This window comes from Athene noctua, chromosome 19, assembly GCF_965140245.1.
Source record: "Athene noctua chromosome 19, bAthNoc1.hap1.1, whole genome shotgun sequence".
In the NCBI taxonomy this organism is placed as follows: Eukaryota; Metazoa; Chordata; class Aves; order Strigiformes; family Strigidae; genus Athene; species Athene noctua.
In genome coordinates, this window is record NC_134055.1 from 1,883,041 (window position 1) to 1,905,487 (window position 22,447).

General features: G+C 47.9%; 1 protein-coding gene across 1 annotated transcript; it reads left to right on the plus strand.

The window, feature by feature from the left end:
• The first annotated feature begins 2,360 nt into the window (after positions 1–2,360).
• Positions 2,361–20,949, plus strand: HEATR6 (HEAT repeat containing 6). Its single transcript, XM_074922860.1, has 20 exons — positions 2,361–2,570; positions 4,027–4,134; positions 4,559–4,699; positions 5,693–5,808; positions 7,435–7,549; positions 7,793–7,894; positions 8,339–8,476; positions 9,617–9,909; positions 10,306–10,483; positions 10,797–11,003; positions 11,570–11,669; positions 11,915–12,273; positions 13,200–13,322; positions 13,892–13,978; positions 14,942–15,076; positions 16,269–16,391; positions 17,417–17,541; positions 18,232–18,328; positions 18,778–18,982; positions 19,936–20,949. The coding sequence occupies exons 1-20, from the start codon at positions 2,370–2,372 to the stop codon at positions 20,484–20,486; spliced, it is 3,504 nt and encodes a 1,167-aa protein (XP_074778961.1). The 5' UTR covers positions 2,361–2,369; the 3' UTR covers positions 20,487–20,949.
• The last annotated feature ends 1,498 nt before the right edge of the window (positions 20,950–22,447 follow it).

The window sequence follows — 22,447 nt, forward strand, 5'->3', positions numbered from 1 at the left end:
AAGAAGTTTTAAAAATAATAAATCACAAAATAAAATCGTGACGAAAAGAACAAAACCAAAAAACAATCCCCAAGCGTGGGTTTGGTAGAAATTTAGGCCAAGCAGAGCTGTTGGGAAGACAACGCTGACATTCTTGGCTTTGACATGTCAAACCCAGCGCAGCTCCACCTGAGCCCGTCCCCAGACGCTGTAAACCCCTGCACGGGAGGGTGCGACTCCCAGGCAGCGCTCACCCACCCACTCGAGGAGCTTTCCCACCAAAACCACACACGCATTTCTTCTGACCACGATAAAGATCCTCGCACAAAGGCTCTGCCACAATGAAGGTGGCCACATGCTCTTCTTTTTTACCATTCCCCAGAGCACTTCCAGGGTATCAAACAGCTGTTCTCCCCGGAGCGATGGCTGGGCTGGGAAGGCAAAGAGCTCCCTAAAATTATCCTTGCACAATATTAATATGTGGTACTGCTTGAGGCTGTCTCTGCTACTTGTTTCACCATGCCTGCCTCGGAGGCCTGTTAGGGACTTTTTGGGGAACAAATATAATATAGAATAAATGGAATGATAAAGGTAAGAAGCAGAGCAATTAGCCATAACCAGACAGCCCCAGGGCAAAGAAGAAAGCCAAGGCGACAGCGTGTACTTTTCTTACTCGAGGTGCTCAGTCTGATAAGGAAATGAAAGTTAAGCGAGGTAAAACAGAGGTAAGACAGTCTCTCGAGTGAGGAACCAAACCTGGGCTTGGCCTGGTTGTGACATGGAAGGAGAGGGGACCGTGCCCCCATCTGCAGCCTTCCTGTTCCTTCCTGGGTGGGGCAGGTCCCCGTGTCGGGAGCTGTCGCTGTGCAATAACGCCTGGCTCGGCCCCTTCAAGTGTTTCCCATCAGCTGGGGGCTTTCAGTCCTTGGCCCCTCTCCTGGGATTCTATTCACAAGGAAATGGCGGGAGACCCTCAGTTAATTCGATGTTACCCATCAGCAGGGAATTAATTCCGGGTGAGGTGCAGATCAAATTCTCTTCCCAACCGCCAGCCCCTTGTGTCCCCAGGGCTGAAATCTGTTACGCCCCGTGTCTGTGCCTAAAGCAGGTCCCAAAGAGGTACGGACAGGTCTGGGACGGGGCAGTGGGTGTGGGCAGGAGCGGCCTGGACCGTGCTCTTATTTCAGGGTACAACGATCACTCACTGTTGGTTTTAAAGAAACACTGAGTGTCTGCGATGGTTAAAATCCGCAGGGTCCCCCCGGGGCGCTCCCCCGGGACGCTCGGCCGGAGGCTGCGCAGCAAGGCCGGGCCCAGCGCTTCTCCCCAGCCGGGGATCACCGGGCTGCAGCCCGGATCGCGCCGGGCCTTGCGGTCACAAACACGGACGGGCAGTGCCACCTACTGCGGCCCTCCCCGGCCACCGGCACCGCGCCCACCCCGGGACACGCTCGGCATCACCCGGGGCCTGGCCTCGGGTCGGGAGGTGGCAAGACCTGGAGCCACAGTCACTGCGCGGGGCAGGTGTTTGTGCTGCTCCCGCCACCCGCAGCCACGAGGTCTGCTTCTGCCGGGCTGAGTGCTGCGAGGGGACACGGCTGTGAGGGGACACGGCTGCGAGGGGACACGGCTGTGAGGGGACACGGCTGCGAGGGTGACACGGCTGTGAGGGGACACGGCTGTGAAGGGACACGGCTGCGAGGGGACACGGCTGCGAAGGGACACAGCTGCGAGGGGACACAGCTGCGAGGGGACACGGCTGCGAGGGGACACGGCTGCGAGGGGGCATGGCTGTGAGGGTGACACGGCTGTGAGGGGACATAGCTGCGAGGGGACACGGCTGTGAGGGTGACACGGCTGTGAGTGTGGCATGGCTGTCAGAGTGACATGGCTGTAAGGGTGACAGGACTGTGAGGGTGACACAGCTGTGAGCGTGATGGCTGTGAGCGTGGCACGGCTGTGAAGGTGACACGGCTATGAGGGCGACGTGGCTGTGAGCGTGGCACAGCTGCGAGTGCAGCACACCTGCGAGGGTAACACAGCTGCAAGGGGGTGACATGGCAGTGAGGGTGACATGGCAGTGAGGGTGACTCGGCTCTGAGGGTGTCTCGGCTCCGAGGGTGACACGGCTCCGAGGGTGCCTCGGCCGCCGGCCCCGTGCCTGCTGGACGCACACCCAGGCCCGCAGCCCTCTGGTGGGCCCCCAGCGGGGCCGCCGGTCCTGCCGGGCCCGCCGCCGGCCCCGGGGCTCCCCCGTGGCTGCTCAGCCTGCCCCGAGGTGACAGCCGCGGGCTCCCGGGCCCGGCCGCCCGCTCGCCCCCCAGCCGGGCCCCGCCCCCCGACCCGGAAGTGCTCGCGTTGCCATAGCGCCGCTGCCGGGAGGGCGGAAGATGGCGGCGGCGGCGGCGGGGCCGGAGGAGCCGGAACCGGGCGGCTCTTTCCGCCGTTACCTGGCGCGGCTGGGCGCCCTGCGGCCTCAGCCCGGCGCGGAGCGGCCCGACAGCGGCCGCCGCACGGAGCTCCACCTGCTCTTCGACCAGCTCATCTCGGAGAGCTGCGGCCCGGCGCCGGCGGCCGGGCCCAGCCCTCAGGTACGGCGGGGGTGGGTGGGCCGGGGCACGGGCCCCCCGCCCTGGCGCGGGCACGCGTGGGGCTGTGCACGCTCGGCGGGGAGGAGAAGGAGAAGGCGCTCGCTCGCGGGTGTGCGCGTCCCGGGAGCGGCCTCACGCCGGGGAGCGCACGCTTAGGCGGGGCCGTCGCCCACCTGCGTGGGGGACACGCGTGTGCGCGCCCTTCAAGGTGGGTGCGCGGGCGCCTTCCCGGCTGTGGGCCCCCACGGGTGTGCGCAGCCTCGCGTGGAAGCGCCCGCAGCCGCCTCGCCCGGTGCCTCCACGCAGCGGCCCTGTGCCCACGGGCCGGCTCGCTGCAGGCCGTGGGTTTTCTCCTCCCCACGACCACGTTCCCTCCTGCTTCAACTCACCGCCCGGTTCCCTTCCCCACCTCTTCGGGTGACCCGTGAGCCCTGCTCCCCTGTGCCGAAACCCTGCGTGGCCCAGCGGCGGGAGGGCGGGAGCGCTGGCGGCGATGGCGGGTGACACCAGTGGGTGGGACCGTAAGCACCAGGGCTCGGCAGTTTTCCGTAGTCTGCTGTTCAAACAATTAAAAACTGTCAAGTCTTAAAGTGAGCCCGTCAAAGCTGAGTGCTGTAGTTCTGCAGGGCTGACACTGCTTCACTGGGAACACGCTGTCCTTTGTTATTATTACACGGTAAAGAGAGACCTCAGAGCGGCCTCCCAGGGCTGAAAGGGGCTGCAGGAAAGGTGGGGAGGGACTCTGGATCAGGGGAGTAGGGAGAGGATGAGGGGTGATGGTTTAAACTGACAGAGGGGAGATTTAGATGAGATCTAAGGCAGAAATTCTCCCCTGTGAGGGGGTGAGGCCCTGGCACAGGCTGCCCAGAGAAGCTGTGGCTGCCCCCTCCCTGGAAGGGCTCAAGGCCAGGTTGGACGGGGCTTTGGGCAACCTGGGCTGGGGAAAGGTGGCCCTGCCCGGGGCCAGGGGGGGCCTGGATGATCTTCAAGGTCCCTTCTGACCCGAACCACTCTGTGATTCTGTGAAAAGTGCTGACTTACCAATTTTTCTTCATTTTATTTCCTGAGTAGGCTTACTTTGCACTTTGGAATTAAATGACTTTTTTGGACAATGCTCCTTTCTTCCCCCTTCCGTTCCTTGATCTAACTTTGTGTTTTTCTTCTGCCATCATTATCGGCTTTGATTTTGCTCCAGTGTTTAAGTGGTATTGTTTGAGCAGCGCTCCTGCAATTTGAATCCGTGTCAGCGTATCCCTGCATGGGGATGGAGGTCTGTGGGTAGCTGAGGGAAGCTCACTAGCTGGCGTTTCATTCCTTTCGTTATATCATCCGTGTGTGTCGATGTTAGTGCTGTCCACACGCAGATCTGGTTGTCTGATCAAAGTCTTAGCTGATGATGTGGTTTCCACCCTAGCCTTGTAGTCTCTAAATAATAAACCGAGGCTTTCTTTTCCAGGATGTTTGTGCTCTGCTTGTCCAAGCCTGTCAGCTGGTTCACCTTGATCAGGAACATCTTGTCAGCAAACTTTGTCAGCTTATCCATCACTTACTTAACAGATTTCAGGTACGAGAAGTTTGGCTTTGTCCCTCCTTTCCCTGCGTGCTGGCTGCCTGGTCCTCCACTGAGCCAGGGAGGCTTCTGTATCTTTATGGGGCTACAGAGCTGACTTTCATGCCGAGTTTCTTGGATTTTCACTTTTTATTCTTTATATATTTCACTATTCTTAGTTGAGGTTTTGATCTGTGGCTCTAGCATGGTTCCTCATGTAAAAACAGCTCTCAGCCAGAAGCGATACACCATCGGAAATACTCTTGGCTGTAGGATGCTTGTGCTGATTTATCCACTTCTTAAGTGTCGGCTGATTCTGTGTCTGTGTGTAGTTTTAACAGCCAGATCACCTGAGTCTGTAACCAAGATATCTGCATATACTGACTCCAGCAGTACATGATGATGTTTTCTTGACCACAGTCCTTTTCTGTTACAACAGGTGATGGTTGATGAACAGAACTTGAATTTTCTTCTCTCCTACTGCATCTCTGCTCTTAAGCAGTGCAGCTCTTGGACACATGTTGAAATTCTGCAAGCCTTAGCAGCTCTTGTTTACAATAATGGACCTAAATGTCAGAAAGTGAGTTTACAAGCTAAGAGAAAGTAACCACAAAAATATTTGCACCCTTTTGCTGTTTCTTCTTCCTTTTATATTTTTTTTTTCCCCAAACAAAGAATTAAAAAGTGTCATGTTCTCAAATTGCCTTACCTTTCATGCTAAGATTAGATCCCATTTAAATAGTGACTGATATTTATGGAAAAGTTGAATTTCAGGTGTGATAGGTGTGTATACTAATAATCAAGAGATAACAAGGTTCTTGCCATGTTGAATACCTGCAGGCTGCAGCCATAGGGACCTTTTACCCAGCTTGAGCCAAAGGCATGGTATTAAAGGAGGGCACCAGACTTAGTCTGCAGACTAAGCACCCTGGTATGCCTCTGTATCAGGCAGGAAGAACATGGGGAGCTTCAAATTTCGCATTACTCAGCAGGCTCCATTGAGGATCCTGAAATTCATCCTGTAACCAGATCAGGTCTTTAGTGTGTGGTGGGCTCAGAGCCGTTTCAGCGGAGACTATCAGGTATCAATCCTGAGGTTTGTACGAAGCTCCTTGTTGCTGCAGTGTGACTGGTTGTGTTTGGTACGTTGAATTCTCCTGCTTGTCACCAGCTCTTGGCAGCTTGCAGAGCAGTTTCTGCTGTTGGGCTGAAGCACAGCATGGTGATGCTAGCAGTTTGGAGCTGCCAGGTTGCGTGGGTTTGCAGCCTGTAGAACTGCAGCAGTTTGGTACAGCAGTTGTTACTAACGTAACTTTGTGTCTGGGAAGGAAGCATAAGCTGGGACTCAGTCTGAACTATGCTCACACTCCAGACTTTTTCAGTACAAAATAAGAGAATTTTGGAAGTTAGTGGTTTCGTGCCACTTTTTATAAACGTAGTCTGTCTGTGAAGTCTGAAATTGCAGCTGACAGATCTTTTTTTTCAGCATAAATATGTTTAGCTACCAAAAAGAAGAACCAGGAGGCTGAGGGAAGAGCACTGACCCCTAATGACTTTTGGTGGTTTGTTTTAGTACCTGCCGGATTTGCTGGGCCAGGCTGGGCTCTTGGTGCAGTTCAGTGACTCTGCTCAACCAGACGTGGAGCTCAGGAGAGCAGCGGTACGCAGCATGGCAAACCTGTGTCTCAGGTGTGTACAAACCTTTTCAGGTGGTGGAGTGGATGCTTCGGATGTACATCTGACAGCACAGACAGCTGGTCTGCTCTGTTGGTGCTAGGAACGGCAAATTCAGGACCAGTACGGTGTATGTGCATGAATTTGAAGTGTAAAATCTTTAGTGCTCCAAGATACTGCATCATCTGCAGATAAAACCCTGAACTGTCATTCTTCCACAAATAATGTTACAGAGATTAGTTTAGGAAAGAAAAGAAAAAGTGTTATGCTGTCTGGTCCCTGCAGTGATTCTTTGGGTTAATTTTGCATAAGGAGTGGACAGCTACAAGTTTTCGTAGTGATTGTCAGTTATTCTTTTGCAATTCATCCGTTTTTACATTCCACATGTAAATATGCTGATGCCACAGCAATACCACATCTTCATTAGCTGCTCGGTGGGAAGAATTTTGACTAACCAGACTCTGTAGGCAAGCAAGGAATTAATAGAAACAGTAGATATTTGGCCTTGCTGTAAAGGGTTTTTTGGTTAATAGTTCTCCTTGTTTTTTATTAAAAAGAAACGCAAAAACTTGGAATTTCAGCACTTACAGATGGAAGTCTGAAGAACTACTTAATAAATAAATGCAGCATCTGGCATTTTATTGGGCAATTTAGGGCACGATGATTTTTCTGTGTGGAGAGCTGGGACTGTTTATCCTGGAGGAGGCTCAGTGAGGATCTTACCTGAATGGCAGGGAATGAAAAAGAGCCAAACTGTTTTCAGTGGTACCCAGTGGAAGGACAAGAGGCAATGGGCACAAACTGAAATACAGGAGATTCTGATTAAGCATAAGAAAAAAAAATAAAATTATTGAACACTGGAATCAGTTGCAGGGAGAGTCCGTGGAGTCTCCAGCCATGGAGATATTCAAAACCCAACTGGACAGAGTCCTGGGCAACCTGCTTTGGTTGACCCTACTTCAAGCAAAGAGGTTGGACTAGATGATCTCCAGAGATCCTTCCAACCTCAACTATTCTCTGATGCTAATTTCAGGAAAATCACTTGTAATATCAGTGTTGTCCTGTGAGTATTATGAAATGTGTCGATGGCTTGAAGTAATTAAATGTGTTGGAAGCAGGTACTTAGGAATCCATTACGAAAGAATTTATTTAATGATTGAATCTGCTGCAAAAATGGCCAGCTCTTACTAAATGGTACTCAAGGTAGCAAAGATGAAGTGATTCATTTGCCCTCTCTATGCAGTAAGTCGAGTGGGTATTAAAATGTTTCAGTGCATTAAGGTTGCTCAGACTTCACAGAAACTGGGGAAATGGCAAAGTCATTCTAGGCTCTTTTCAATGGCAAATTTTGCCTGAAAAGCATTTATGAGCATGACGGTTTGTTAAGTTGTGCTTGGAGAGTCACTGTAATTGAGAAGGCGGCCTCAGAAGCAGAGTAGGTGTAAGGCACGCTGCGACTGAGTAGTTCTTTGTGCAGAAGGTTTCAGTTTGGTTTTTATAGTGGTAGAGCTGATCCCTTTCAACGAGCCGTCCGTCCGTCTGGGGCTGTGCTCTTCAGTCTAGCCAAGGGCTCAGATCTGCCTTTGTGTAACTTTATAAAGCTGTAAACCAACCATCTGTTGTGCCCTGCTTTAATTCTAGTGTGCCTGGGCAGCCATACTTGGATGAGTCCTACAGAAGTGTCTGTTTTCAAACTTTTCTCAGTGTTCTGCAGTCTTCAAAAACCTCTGATGTAGATGACATCACTTTTTGCATGGTAGGTGTGAGTCTAATTGTCTAGAATACTCTAATTAGGAGATTGTGCTGCTGGAATATTGGAATTTGGAATATTGTCAACTGAGATTTTGCTTAAATAGTCTGATTTTTTTTAATAAGCATAAGTAACTGTCCCGGTAATTATATTGAGCAAAACTGTAATTGCCTAGAAGGTCACTTGAAAGATGTGAACCTTCAGTGTTTTGGGAAAGAAAAGTAAGTAATTCTGTGTTTTGCTTTTCAGTTACTGCAAAATGCACTGAAAGGTATCCAGTCACTTCTCAATGGCGGGAAGATGAAACTAATGCAAACTGACCAAATTGGATCTCTTCTTGCAGTATTAAAGGTAAAGACTTCAGTCCATCTTGGGAAAGAGGCAGCACTGGAGGGTGCGTGGTCCGGATGCTTGTTAAGTGGGAAACGGTAGAATAAGAGAAAGAGGGAGCGGAGAAGCCTGAGCATGGGGGACAATGTAGTGTAGAGTGTAAAGAAAAAGTAATGGAGTTTCTCTCACAGCGTCTTCACTGCACTTCCCACAGAAGAATGGGAGAGAAGGACGGGAGGCTCGTTTGTTTGGATCTACTTAAAATCCTTCTAGATATAGTTGAATTTCAGGTGTTGCGTAGCTGTTACATAGCACGGGGAGAGGCAAGACCTGGGGGAAGGATCACAAACCCACCTGAAAATTGCTGAACAACTGAACACATGTACTGTAATGTAATGTAAACCAAGTAGATCTTGGTGTGTCAAAAAAGGGGAAGGGGTGCTAACGGTTTTGTTACTGTTCCAGAAATGTATGTTTCACGGACTGCCAGGACTGAGCATAGAAATGCCCACGGCCTTGTACCCGGCTCCGTTACCACAGTACGATAAGAGGTCGCCTGTCAAACAGGAACAGTCGGAACCGGCCGCCTTTAAGCAGACAGGGGTGAGCTGAAACACCAGTCGGCTTCTCCGGTGCGCTCGCTGCGCGCGTGTTTGTGGCGGTTGTACGTTACCTGCCGCGGTGTCGCTGGCCGGCAGGCTCTTTGTGTTCGGAGCGTGTCATCCATTTCACGTTCTTTGCTTTAAAGGTATTGATTATAAATCTCTGCACCGAGTACAATTGCTTTGTAAACTCACGACGAGAACAGACGGCTCTGCAGAGATCGGTTTTCCTGAGTTAAGCTGTGTCTGTCGGTTATTTATCTATAGCCAAGAATTCTTGGCCCGCAGACGTGGGGTTGGTGCGTGCAGAGTAGCCAAAGCTTTTTATTTTATAGGTTACATTTTCTCTCCTAACACTTGCGCAATTGTTTGACTCTTTCTTGGGGAAGTCAAGTTCATCTAGAGATTGATTTCCTCCCCCCTCCCCCATCTGTTCTGCTTAATCCTTCTACAGGTTATTTTTTAACCCTGTAAACATTTTGGATTACTAATTATCTGAAAGACATCAGAAAAAATAAAGCTGTATAGTCATGTTGACTTGTTTCTTTTTAGATGTTAAATACGTACTGTAAATCTAAAAGAACCGCGGAAGTATTTACTGTTCCTCCTCTTTAATCACTTTTGTGTCAAATATGATTTTTAACTAGAAATTTTCTTGGAAATCTCTTGCTTTACTGCTGAAGAGGCCAAAGCTTAATTTTTGTGGCTGTTCAGATACAAACTGCTGGCTTACGCTGAGGTATTACTGCACTGATATTACTGTTGCTACTAATAAGCAGAGTTTGCAAACTCTAAGATATTAAAGCAATGATTGTTTCTTTATGTACAGTATTGCACATACATATAATGGCACTTATGTGCAGTATTGTTGCGTCAGAAGGTGCTAGCTAACTGTGATGACTCTTGGTTAAACTCAATCTCATCTAAAAACTCATTTAGAAACTTGTATAATTTGATGTTGATGTCGATGTCAGAGGGCATGGTTTATTATATTACACTGCTTTTGTCCCGGATTAGCAATGAGTTTTGTTTTCAGATGAGACCTTTTTCCTTTAGATTCACAACGGTAAAATGTTTACACATCTTTCTAGATATTATTTCAAAAGATTAAAAAAAAAAATAAAATCTGTTTTTGTCTTAGAACCGAAGAAAGAAGTCCAAAGGGAAACAAAAGAAGGGAGAGCTTGCAGAAGAAGGAAGAGAGGAGCTGGGTGATGCGGGAAATGAATCAGTGCTCGGAGCAGGCATGCTGAAGTTACACCTGGGGGGTGTGCAGAACAACCCTTGTTCGGACCCTCGCACTGGCACATCAGATGTTGTGTACGTGCCTGCTGGAAAGGATCCCTTGTCCTCACACTATACTAGTTGGAAAAGAATCAGCAGCAGCGAGTCGGAATATTCAGATGCTGAAGGTGGAATCCAGAGCAAAATGAGGTGATTGTTGTTCACCTAAACATAAATCGCAGCAGCAGAGCGTACTGTTGTTCCCAGCAGTTTAAGCTCACGTGTCGTGTTAAAGCATACCTTTTGTTCCTGTAGATCTGGCACAGATTTTACCTGTGTGCAGACTCTTACACTGCCACAGGATCCTAGTGCTTTATTCTTAATCAAAACTGTTGAGGAAATCACTTTCCCTGTTGATTTATGTGGTGATACAAGAAAATTGGAATGCAGTCATTTGTATTGGTTTGAAAGTACATTTGCTCTTTCTCTTCCTGTTCTTGGTCTAAAAAATTTCTTCTCACAGCTAGCCACTAATATAAGTGAAAAAGGTAAAGTCCTTTACTTTTCAATGCTGCTGCTTCATTAATCTTCTTGTTTGTTTTTAAGATCTTATCAAGCCAACGTTCGTCAAGGGGCTCTAGCCTGTTTCCTCTCCGCTATAAAATCAATAGAAAAAAGAGTTCTTTACGGCTACTGGTCAGCGTTTGTTCCTGATGCACCTGGTATTGGCAGTCCCCAGTCAGTGTCCTTGATGACTATTGCTTTAAAGGACCCTTCGCCAAAGGTGAGGCAGTTCTGAGTAGAAAAAGCATTTTATTTTTCCCATGTTGATCTTAAGAGTTGTCTTCTCCGGCCTTCAGTAAGTACTTTGGCTACTGTATCGGTGTCACTTGGTCACTGTACTGCAGGACATAAAAGAGGAATGGTATTGGTTAAGGAAAGAAAGGATCGGTTGTATACTGCTTAAAGTTGTGAGAAAAGATCGTTGGAGTGGAATTTTCTCTGGCTGGAGAAAGAGACTTTCATAAATTTTAAAGTTCTCCGTCAGCTTGAAGGAGGTGTTAAAAGTGGGTAACAGAAATGTTTTATCATTTCAGACCCGTGCCTGTGCTCTTCAAGTTCTCTCGGCCATCCTGGAAGGTTCTAAGCAGTTTCTTTCTGTTGCTGAAGATGCGAATGATCACAAAAGAGCTTTTATTCCCTTCTCCGTAACTATTGCTTCGAGCATCCGGGAGCTGCACCGCTGCCTGCTGCTAGCCCTGGTGGCAGAATCCTCCTCTCAAACACTGACACAAATAGTTAAGGTAACTATGCTGTAAACATTTCAAATGCTGCCCAGGAGATGATATTTGTCTCTAGATTAAGCCTTGAAAAAAAGATTACACAGAAGTTATTGTAGGTGCTGAGGACTGAGGTGGGTGGTGGTGGTGGGAAACAGGCTGTTGTCATCTCACAAAGCTTCAATGACTGAGGCTTCCTGCAGAGTCCTGGGGTTACTTTTCTCTTCAGCACAGTCCTCTTGTTCCTGCATTTCTTTTGTGTAGTCTTTTTGGAACTGAAGGAAGCTATGAAATTATTCTGAAGACTCCCATTGGCTTTAAAACTGGAATCCAAATTGGTAAAAAAAGCTTTCTGTGAGCTACTGAAATGCCTCGGTCTTTATGCCAGGTCACAGCAGTTAAATACTTGTTCTTAGGAGCCAAGTTTGTAATCAGTTTTCAAACAGCAGATAATTGGGGCATTTGTTTTCAGGTGCCCTCAAATAATTAGCTGTCTAAATGACCTAAACTGCAAATGTAGAAACAAACCTGTTGGAGGCCAGGCTGACACTGTAACGACCGCTCCGTGTGTGTTCTTTTGTGTGTTTCAGTGCCTTGCGAATTTGGTTTCAAACGCACCCTACAGCCGTTTAAAGCCTGGGCTGCTGACCAGAGTTTGGAACCAGATAAAGCCATACATTTCTCACAAAGGTTTGCATTCTGTTTGGCTGGAGCCTCTTTGTATATGTTCTGTCTTAATTCAGCATTAGTCATTACAAAATGGTTGTGGATTTTTTTTTTTCCCCCCGCTGTGCTTCATAAATACATAAACACGTGTATTGCTGTTGAATTACCTGTTGTGATCTGTCTTGTCTGGCAACTGCTGCAGAAGGATGCTGATGTGTCTGATACTAACAGACTGGCTTTTTCTTCCCCCACCCTGTTCTTTCTTGCAGACGTTAATGTTCGAGTTTCTAGTCTCACGTTGTTAGGGGCTATAGTATCTGTCCAAGCACCTTTACCAGAGGTGCAGTTACTCTTGCAACAGCCCAGTTCTTCGGGGCTAAATAACAGTGGTAGTGCAACCCCTCACCGTTTTAATTCTTGTGAGCAGTGGAGAAAAGCACTCCCCTCAGAAGGGGAGCCTCCGGATAATCCAGCAGGGTGTGTGTCTTCCGAACCGTGCTGGCTTCTCCGTCTCTGCGTTTCCATCATCGTTCTGCCCAGAGAGGATTCCTGTTCTGACAGCGATGCCAACTTTCCAGCATTTTCCAGCGTTTATGAACCGTGTCCCCTTCGACTGGAATCCTTACAGGTGGGGACGAACAGCTAGATCGTGCAATGAACAGCTTGGTATGGTATCAAATTGCCAAATTATCAAGTGTCAGCCAAGCCCCAGCTGTGGGTCGCTTTTGCTCCTAGCTCTTGCAGGGAGATTTAGGAGAATGCGTTTAGTGCAGCATGTCTGAGCTGCTGTCACCAAAAGAGCAGGAACATTTTGATTCTATGCCTGTGGCCACAGCACAACCATCCCATAGTAAACCTGCTGCAGCAAGTTTGTCTGCCTGTGGTGTTTACCACCTTCATTATTTTTAAATATTATTTGGTTGTGTGTTGGCATCTGGTGAAGGCTGTGAGTCTTCCCCACGCAAACTCCTCCATGTGGAATCTAAATTAAAGTTTTGCTCGAATACAGTGGGGAGGATCCTTGGAATCAAAGAACAGTCTGCGAGGAGCTATGGAGTGGTGCTGATACGACTAAAGGAGTACCTGTGAATGTTGAGACTTGGCCTTGTTTTCCTTCACGTAACCACAGAAAATAGTAAGATTTTGTAATGTGCATCCCAAGAAGTCTCACTCTTTTTCTGCAGCAATGAATATTAAATCGAGCTTCATGGAACACAGCAGCAGTGTCACAGGAGGTACAGAATGTGTCGCTCTTATAGGCACTCTTGCTTGGTTTTTTTGCTACAGCAGACCTCACTTGCAGTAAATAATTCATTGTGTGGCTACCCGATAGTGCTTTTGTGTCCCTTTTTGAACAAGATAATGGAATAGGGAGGTTTTTAATTAGCTGTAGTAGTCTAGAAGTTGTGCTGCAAGGTGTATCTGTTACATCAGAGTTTAGTATATGGTCCCAGTGTTGATTAGCCCATTAATGTTCTCTCTATGTGTATTTGGAGTATTTTGGTTTAACAGAAGGAAAAAATACTGAGTGGAATTTTTTTTATTTGTGTTCAGGTGTTGGCTCTTCTTGTAAAAGGTTATTTCTCTATGGCCCAGAGCTATTTCCTAGAACTTGGAGAAGTGGCTTGCAGGTGCATGGAAGAAATGGATCCATCCATTCAGCTTCATGGAGCCAAAGTAAGAGCACGAGGAAACGTCAACGTTGTTGTAGTAAAAGTCAATTTTATCTATTAGTGTGCTTTGCAAATACAGATGGGTAGTGGTGAATATTCGGAGCATCTCCGTGTGTGTGATGTAGCACCCGTAAAGAGCTGGTACCTGCTCGAGCTCTTTGGGAAATGCAATACCCTGATGCTTTGAGAAATGCACCTTCAGCTGCCTGTCTTGAATTCTTGGCAGAATTTTGTTGCTCTGCTGAGTCAACAGAAAGCTTGGGAAATGCAAGGACTGGCCCTTCCCTGATTTAGCATCAGCTGGTGCTGGAATTGTACTCTGTCACCCCAAAATTGGAGAGATTTCCTCTTTGTGTGGCAATTTGTTATGTTGGTCTAGCTGGGGGCCTTATGTAAAAAAGGCTTTTCCTCTAATTTTTTCACTAGCAGGGATGGAATAGACTCCAAACCGATACTGAAACTTTATTTTTGTTCCCTGGGTAAGTAAGTATTGCCCTAGGTCAAGGTTGCTATAGTTCCATGGTACCTGAGTCATCCCTGCTACAGACCTAGTTGCTTTCTGTTTCCTTGCAGCTTCTGGAGGAGCTGGGCACAGGTGTGCTGCAGCAGTACAAACCCGATTCAGCCGTTGCCCCTGATCAGAGAGTACCTGTCAGCGTGGTAAGTGTGTGGGCTCCCTCTGAGATTCCACTTCACTGAGCTTCCTTTCTTCAACTCTGCAAAGTCACCGGCACAGATACGGATAAATCAGGCAGAAGGGGACTCAGTACCCTGCAGCTGACGGGTACAGTTTTTGTAGGTGTCCTGCATTATTTTGGTATTTGTTTTTGTATATCGTCAGGCATGTTGGTTGTATTTTTTTCTTTTACATGATGTTAATACTGCCTTTCTGCCTTTCCTCATCCCTCCTCTTCCTGCCTGCTGTAAGTCAGCTGGAAGAACAGCCCCGATTTTGCACGCATCGTTACTGCGGCATAAAACCTAGATGTACACTTTCAGAGTTTTGGTGAGTTTGTGTTGGTACAAGAGCCAGCCTACGTGCTCTGGCTGCTCACAAGTGCAGAGAGAGTGGCCAGAACCATAACATATGTGATTTCAGGAGAATTCATCATTTGAGGCTGTTTGTGGAAGCTTAGGAACTGGTGTTCTAGTAGTAACATAGGCCTCTAAGTTTTGCTTCTGTGAACAGAAGGCAAGTTTAAAAACTTCCTTGGTGTACAGTCACCAGTGACCCTACAAGATGGGAAGTGTGTCCAGTAGCACCAGGTCCTGTTACTTGATATGAATGTAAATTGTCAGGCAAATGAAAATACCCAGCTGTGCGGATTCAGGAGTGGAATTGTAATTCTACCTAATGCAATCTAATCTGACTGTATGTGGCCTCGAGAAGGAAACAAACAGAACTCGGTGAATAAGTACCTGATAGCAGTACTGAAATGTCTTTCAAATGTTTCTGAACGCTGAGTCTTTCAGGCTTCCCAGCAGTTGTAATCCCTTTCATGTGTGACTTTGCTACCTGCCGTAAGTATGTCTCAAAGAAGATCATAGGAAAAGACAATCTATTTTAGAATTTAGGCATAATTGCTGAGTTTAAATCGGTAAACCTGGCTGCTTCTTCTGTAGGTTGTGACTTTCTGGACTATGATGTTAAACGGCCCTTTGCCTGGCACTCTCCAGAACTCTCCGCATGCGACTCTGCAGACGAGTGCCTGTGATGCCCTGTCCTCTATCTTGCCAGAAGCTTTCAGCAACCTGCAGGTAAGGGAGGACCCCCTGAAGTGCTCCATTTTTACCTAGTGAGGCTTTGTTCGTGTCTACCAGGTTACAGTAGTGTAAAGCCTTTAAAAACTTAAAAGAAGAGGGTAGAGAAACCTTCCAGAATTATTTTTTTTTACGTTCTGAACAGGTTGTGACTATTGAAGATTGGAAAAGGCGATGTTGGGAGTAATTAGTCTGTCAAAACAATTAAACTGTGGGTCACAGAAGCTGTTTGGCCCTGCCATGAATACTCAGCCTTGGCAATGATGCCCGGGAGATGGAGGGCAAGAATTTCATTGCATGAGGGAGGGGTGAAGGGTTGTTATTTTGCTGGTTAAGTCTTTGAAGAGACAGCTGAGCCAACAGCCATGGACTGACGTTGTTCACCGATTTGCATGCATGTTTTTTCTTTTGGCTGGCTTTTAAAACACCAAACTGCGGTGATTGCCCTGGCAGAAGCAAACAAATGTGTTGGCCTTACTCTCCTTTTTGCAACATGAAATATGCTTTTAAACATGAAAGCCTTGGCAGTGTATCACCACGGCATTGTGCAGCTCCTTTTGTGTCACTGTGCCCTTCTTGATGGGAGTACTCTGCCAGCTCTCATTTGCCCAGGAATTGCTAGTGCAGCAGTATCTCTGGAATTCTCCCTCTGGTTTCTCCAAGTACAACGTGTACTTCATCACCCTGTACTTTGATCCCTTGCGCTCTCCTGTCCCTCTTGGCCCCGTGGGGTCAAGTCGGTGCCCACTCTGACCCTTTGCTCTGATGAAACAAAGATGTTTGTCATGGGTTGGTAAACTGACAATCTGTCCAGGGTGAACTTAATCTGCTTGACTGTCCTTGTTAATGAAGGGGAAAGAGTGAAGTAAGACAGGAAAAAGCAACCGATCCAGTCTGGGTTACTTCTGATGGCCCACGCCTTCTGTGTTTGGATGGTAGCTAACATTCTGGGTTCCTTTGTGTTCTTATTTAACAGCAACAAGATCACGTTTGCTGGAAGCATTCCCATTTCCTCTGTGGCATCCCAAAATGCCAGTCAGTTCACTTTAAAGGAAAGAGCACACTCTGAATGTTAGCTTCTACAGATTCCTCATGTTAGGGTCCTTCAGAGTATGTCTCGGCTGTCTGTCTTTGTGGGACAGAGATCTTTTCAGTTCCCCTCCACTGCCATGACTGTTTCTCGTTGCAGAATGAGCAGCAGATACTGTGTGTCACTCTGCTGCTCGGCCTGAACCACAGTGAGAACCCGCTGGTAAAAGCTGCTGCCGCACGTGCCCTTGGAGTCTACATCCTCTTCTCTTGCCTTCGGCAGGTCGGAACTGTCTCGTTTTTCTTCTTTTGAGCCATTCTATAACGGGCTTGATGATCCATAAGATGTGGGACATGAGCTCTTTTGGAATGAAAGGGCCTTCCTTACTTTTCCTTACTGTCTCCAGACCTACTCTTGCCTTTTGTGTGGTGAAGAGAACCAGCTCAGTTTTAAGTGAGATGAAGCAGAAGGCAGAGTGCCTCGTGAGTGAGAGCAAAAGGAGGGAGGTCAGGGTCTTCCCCGAGCTCTTGGGGATGGAGGTGGGAAAGGCTGGGCTGGCACGAAGGAGCTGCAGGAGGGGAGGTAGAGCTGGGAACGAGGGAACAGCTGTACAGCACTCTGTTTAACAAGTTTTTCATTTGAAGGCTTCAGTTTTGCTTAAAACTACAAAGTAAAACTTATTTAGAGAAAGATACTGTTTTGTTTCCATAAAAACAATGATCTTTGCTTGGCTGAGCTGGACGGCTCTGTAGTTTTTGCAGTGTGGCCTTAAATGAGTGATTGTAATAAAAAAAATTACGCAGTAGCTGACGTTGAGCTTTGATTCCGAAACATTTTGAAAGAAAATCTTTTACCATAGGCAAGGGAATGAGAATGAAATGTAATGTGCCATACAAGAGAAGATGAGACAGGCAGTTCGACAGGGAGTTTGGAGAAGCAATTAAGAGTGAGATTTGATGAGTGGCAGTCCAGGTAATTATGTTAAAATCCAAAGTAACTAAAGCACCAATGAAATTCAGTACATTGAAACCTTAAAAACATTGAAACCTTTCAACAACAGTTACCCACGAGAGTGGTGAACTTGGTCAGCATGCAGGCTTAGACTGTTAATTAAAGATCAAACAAAGCTGTACAGAGAGCACCATAACCATGTTAAAAGTTGAGCCTAAAAAAGAAGAGTGTATGAATAGAGCTGGTCTCTGTGCAGGTATCATTTTCCCTAGAACAGCCAGGATGCATATGTTCCAAAGGAAACCACCTGCGTTTTTGAAAACTTTCTAACTTTGCAGCAGTTTTTACTTGTACAGGACGTGATGTTTGTGGCAGACACAGCAAACGCCATCCTGAACTCCCTCCACGACAAGTCTCCGAACGTCCGTGCCAAAGCAGCTTGGTCCCTGGGCAATCTCACAGACACTCTGATCATCAACATGTACGTAAGCCTGCCCTGGCCGGTGGGACGCCTCCCTCTGCCCCTGTTCCCCTCGTGTCAGACAGAGCCTGCTGATCTGCTTACTAGCAAAAAGCAAAAATTTGGCTTGGATGCTTCTTTTTAACCACTTCTCAGCCTGTGTGTGTCTACCAGCCATGAGGCTGTATTATAAGTATCTTGTATCCATCTGGGATTGCCTTCTACCAAACTGGTTTTAGGTCTTTCTAATCATTAGTTCTGGAGTATATCCCAGTTTTCTTTCCAGTTACCTGTTTCTTGCGTGTCACTCCGTGCAATTGCACGTTCCCTGGTTACTTCACTTTCAGCGTAACACAGAAGTAAAATTAATAAATATCTAACGCTTCCTCAAGCCAAGGGCTGAAGGAAGTCTAACCTACTGTTACATTTTTAACAGGTGAAATAGTTATCATATATTCCTGCCACAGAATTGTCTCTGAGCAATTCATTGCCCTCTGTTTTTTATTACAGACTTAATGCATTGCTAACCAGCTTTCTTGCATTGATAGTTTGGTTTTAAATTAATAAACATAGTGGTCACATGTAGTAAGGTCTGCCTTACATATTAGCCTTCTCAAGAGTGAAGGTTGTTCGTACGCCTTTGTAAAGGATTGTGTCTCATCTTTGGGGATGGATCAGCTGAGCCAGCCTTTCCCCGTGTGATTCTTCTAGGGAAACGATGGGACAAAGTTTTCAAGAGGAATTTTCTGATCTCCTGCTGTTGAAAATGTTACGGTCCGCGACTGAAGCATCCAAGGACAGAGACAAGGTATGACTGAGGGGAAGGAGGGTGGAGTTACCGTAGTGGAGTTAACCCTTGGATTTTTATTTTGAAAAAAGGAAAAAAGGCACCAGTTACTTCGAGGTGTTTTGCCCCAGCAGATGGGGAGCTGCAGCTCAGCAGCCTGCCTCGAGGGCTGGCGTTTGGAGGTTTCCCATGGTGTTTGATCTGCAGGGCATTTGATTGTGCTTTTTCCAGAGTGTGGGGGTGGGTTTTGGGGGATTTGGTTCTTCTTTTTTTCCCCAGGGTAAATACCATTTGCAGAGGATGATCTTTGTGGTGGCGTTGAGGAAGTTCCCATCTGATAAGACAGGGGTCTGGTTCCAGATGGGCTCCTTGTTGGCTCTGAGCATGATTTCATAGCAGGCTTGACAAAAGCTCTGCCTACAAGCTGAAAGCCAGAATGGGGTTTTTTTGTGTGTGTTTGTGTGTTCTAGGTAAAGAGTAATGCGGTCCGGGCCCTTGGGAACGTGCTTCATTTCCTTCAGCCGTGCCACATAGCGAACCCCAGGTTTAGGGAAGCCATCGAGGAGTCTCTTCAGGCCCTTATTTCTACTGTTCGGAGCGAGGCCACTATGAAAGTGCGCTGGAATGCTTGTTACGCGCTGGGGAATGTGTTTAAGAACCCTGCCTTGCCACTCGGTGAGTAGCTTGTCCCACTGGCTTTGGATTTGCACAGCAGGTTGTGGTTTTGATAAGAAGGTCTCTGCTAGCAATGTGCAGGGGAAGAGGGGAGAAAGCAAACTGAGCTGGATCTTGCTGCTCTGGCTTTTCCAGAACTCTTGCCCATGAAATAGGCTCAGATCCTGTGAATACCTGCAGGGCTGGGTCCAGCTCTGGGGGCACCAACAGCAGGACATGGACTTGCTTGAGCAGGGCCAGAGGAGGCCACAGAGATGCTTGGGGGGCTGGAGCCCCCCCTGTGAGGACAGGCTGGGAGAGTTGGGGGGTTCAGCTGGAGAAGGCTCCAGGGAGACCTTAGAGCGGCCCCCCAGGGCTGAAAGGGGCTGCAGGAACGGGGGAGGGACTCTGGATCAGGGGGGAGAAAAAAGGACGAGGTGTGACGGTTTTAAACTGACAGAGGGAGATTTAGATGAGATCTAAGGCAGAAATTCTCCTCTGTGAGGGGGGTGAGGCCCTGGCACAGGCTGCCCAGAGAAGCTGTGGCTGCCCCCTCCCTGGAATGGCTCAAGGCCAGGTTGGACGGGGCTTTGGGCAACCTGGGCTGGTGGAAGGTGGCCCTGCCCGGGGCAGGGGGTGGCACTGGGTGGGCTGTAAGGTCCCTCCCAACCCAAACCAGTCTGTGATTCTATGAATGCTGATCCGAGCATCACTGTGCTGTATTCAGTTGGATCTGTCATGTTAGAAAAGAGCGTGAGGATGGGATTATAGCTGTGAATAGATGCAAAATGCCACTTTAGCTCTTACAAAACTTCAGAAGATTAACTTTTTAAATTAAATTTTCATTTCATAACCCCTGATTCATTTAAACCAGAATAAATACAGTAAATGTAAGCCCATTAAATATTTAGGAGATACATTTAGTGTTTTGTATATTTTGACTTACTGAAAAGGGTTGGGTTTTTTTTTTTTAGGAGAGACTCCTTGGACCACGCAAGCATATAGTGCCCTTTCCTCAGTAGTGAAGTCCTGTAAGAATTTTAAAGTCCGAATCAAATCAGCCATGGCCCTCTCCATCCCTAGCAAGAGGGAATGCTACGGCTCCACCGAGCAGTTCTGCCAGATCTGGAGCGCCTTGGTGGTAGCGCTGCAGAAGAGCGAAGACACCGAGGACTTTCTGGAATTCAAGTACAGTGCCAGCCTCAGGACGCAGATCTGCCAGGCTCTGCTTCATCTGTTGAGTCTGGCAAAGAGCACAGACCTGCCAGTCCTCCGGGAAACCATCGCCGAAAACGGGGATGCGATCGGATCCCACGTCTTGCAATATCTGAAAGCTGGAGTTGAAGAAAACGAAGCGGGAGTGCACACGGACCTGTGCGAGAGGGAGAGAGCGTTGAAAGGAGCTATCGAACATCTCCATGGGGTCGAGGAACAGCAGGAGGGCAAAGCCAGGGTCAGGGTGGCTCTTTATCTGGAAGGTGTCTTGGCAAACCATGCCAATGCCACTGGGCTAATAGAGGCTTAGAAAGAAACACCTCCTGGCGACCAGTACCTTACACTTCAGGGCACAGAGAAGAAACAAACACGCTGCTTTCACCTCCACAGGGCCTCCAGAAGAGAAGTTTCCTGTTGTTGGTATTAAACAATTTATTTCAAACTGACTGAAATAATTCGTTAATGCCTGATGAAAAGTTCTGTAGAACTTCATTTTTTAAAATGTTTTTTATTCTCGTGTTGAGTGAACTCTTAAGTTGTCTTCCCTCACTTAACTGTTACAGCGTTACCAGTTGGAAAACAAATGCCTTTTCCTTCTTGGTGTGTTTTATAAAAACAGCCTCTTTCTCAGCTTATCTAAAAGCATTTTGTTACTATTGCTGCTGTATTCAAAACCATGTTTGTAAAGGAGGGGTCTGGAAGAATTCTGTTCTTCTGAGTGCTGCAAATGTTGTCACTCTTGTGTTCCTGCAATAAAGCCAAATATGCCAATATTTGAATAATAGCATAGAGCAAACACCCCCTGCCTTTACCTGTCCCCGTTCCTGGTGTCTTACAGCACTCAGCCCATCTTCCAAAACCTCAGCATTCCTGGTTTCCAGGTGATGGTACTGTGCTGCCTAAGCCAGAAAATCCCAAGTAGAGACTCCGAGGCTGGAATTTTGACTCTTCAAGCAGTGCTACCCCTGGGCCTCCGTCGCCTTTCTGTGGGAGGCACAGCCACATTCCAAACTGCCCGTGGGCTTGTTGCTGCTTCTGAAATTCCGTCCCCTTCCCTGTGCTCGCTCTGGTTGCTGTGTGCTGGCCGAGCTCCCGCGCCGCCGCCGACAAATCGACGCCTCCAGGAACGAGCTGGTCTGTGGGAGCGAAGCGCCTACTCCCCTGGATGTTTGAGCAGAGCTCAGTGCAAGCCCTGACTGTCACAAAAGCCCTTTGCGATACAAAATTTACTTGTTTTTTTCCATCCTCACCACTGGTTTCAGTGGGGCTCAAGTAGTGCGAGTAACCGAAACCCCGGCAGCGTGATGGAGCCCCGTTCCCTGGATTTTCTCCTGCCGGGAGCGACTTTTCCCGCTGGCGGACGCTGGGGCCTGGCTGTGTCTCGGAAGGCTTCAGTGTTGCTCAAAGCTACAAAGTAAAGCTCATTTGGAGAAAAATACTGGTTTGCTTCCATTTAAAAAATGGAGCTTTGCTTGGCTGAGCTGGAAGACTCTAGTTTTAGTGATGGGGCCTGGGCTGGAGGCTGAGGAGGAGAAGGGCAGAGCTGAGCGTCACTGCTGGGCCCCATCCTGCTCAGGAGCACCCCAGCTACGCTGCGAGTTACAGATTTTCCCCTAAACTGCCACTTGCTCCTTTTCTCCCTCTTTGGCTGCTGCCATTGGACCTGCAGACATCTTGGAGCTTCCACCACCCAGAGTTTCCCAGCTGTGTTCTGCCTCCACTGCCAATGCGACCCTGCCTGGATTTCTTGCCCAGGTTTGCTGACATCTCCAGAGCTGCCCACGTCCTGTCCCAGCCGAAATACAGGCAGGGAGGGAGCTGCGGGGCTCAGTATCCAACACATAGCCAGGTCTACCATGCTGAGTGTCTGCTCCAGCAGCCCACATCCCCTATCAGGGTGTTCTGAACAGAGAAATCGCTGATTTTATGCACTCTAAGAAGTGGATGGGAGCTGCTGCCATTCCCAACAGCATGTAGCCAACATCTTTGGTTTCAATAAAAATTTCTGTGAAGTCTCACCTGGCTCTTGAATATCCAAAGGCTTTTGAGGAAACATGGAGTTGTTCTCTGAGCGGCGTTAAGCCAGTGATAAAGACAAACTGAGAGCTTGAGCAGGTGGATAAAAAAGAAAGGGGTGTCCCCACTGAGCGTGGTAGCAGCCTGCCTGCAGGAGCTTGCCTGCTCAGCGTGTGAAGTTCTCTAAATAGCCACAGCCAGTATTTCAACCTATTTTGAGGAACCTGCAACTTTTCTCAGAAAGAGGAGAATATC

Bases quoted from the DNA above. Each gene is read 5' to 3' on its own strand.
- HEATR6 (XM_074922860.1), top strand. From the start codon at position 2,370: ATGGCGGCGGCGGCGGCGGGGCCGGAGGAGCCGGAACCGGGCGGCTCT. The intron at 11,004-11,569 runs GTAACTATGCTG...TGTGTGTTTCAG, and splicing joins CACTGACACAAATAGTTAAG to TGCCTTGCGAATTTGGTTTC. The intron at 13,979-14,941 runs GTAAGTGTGTGG...CTTCTTCTGTAG, and splicing joins AGAGAGTACCTGTCAGCGTG to GTTGTGACTTTCTGGACTAT.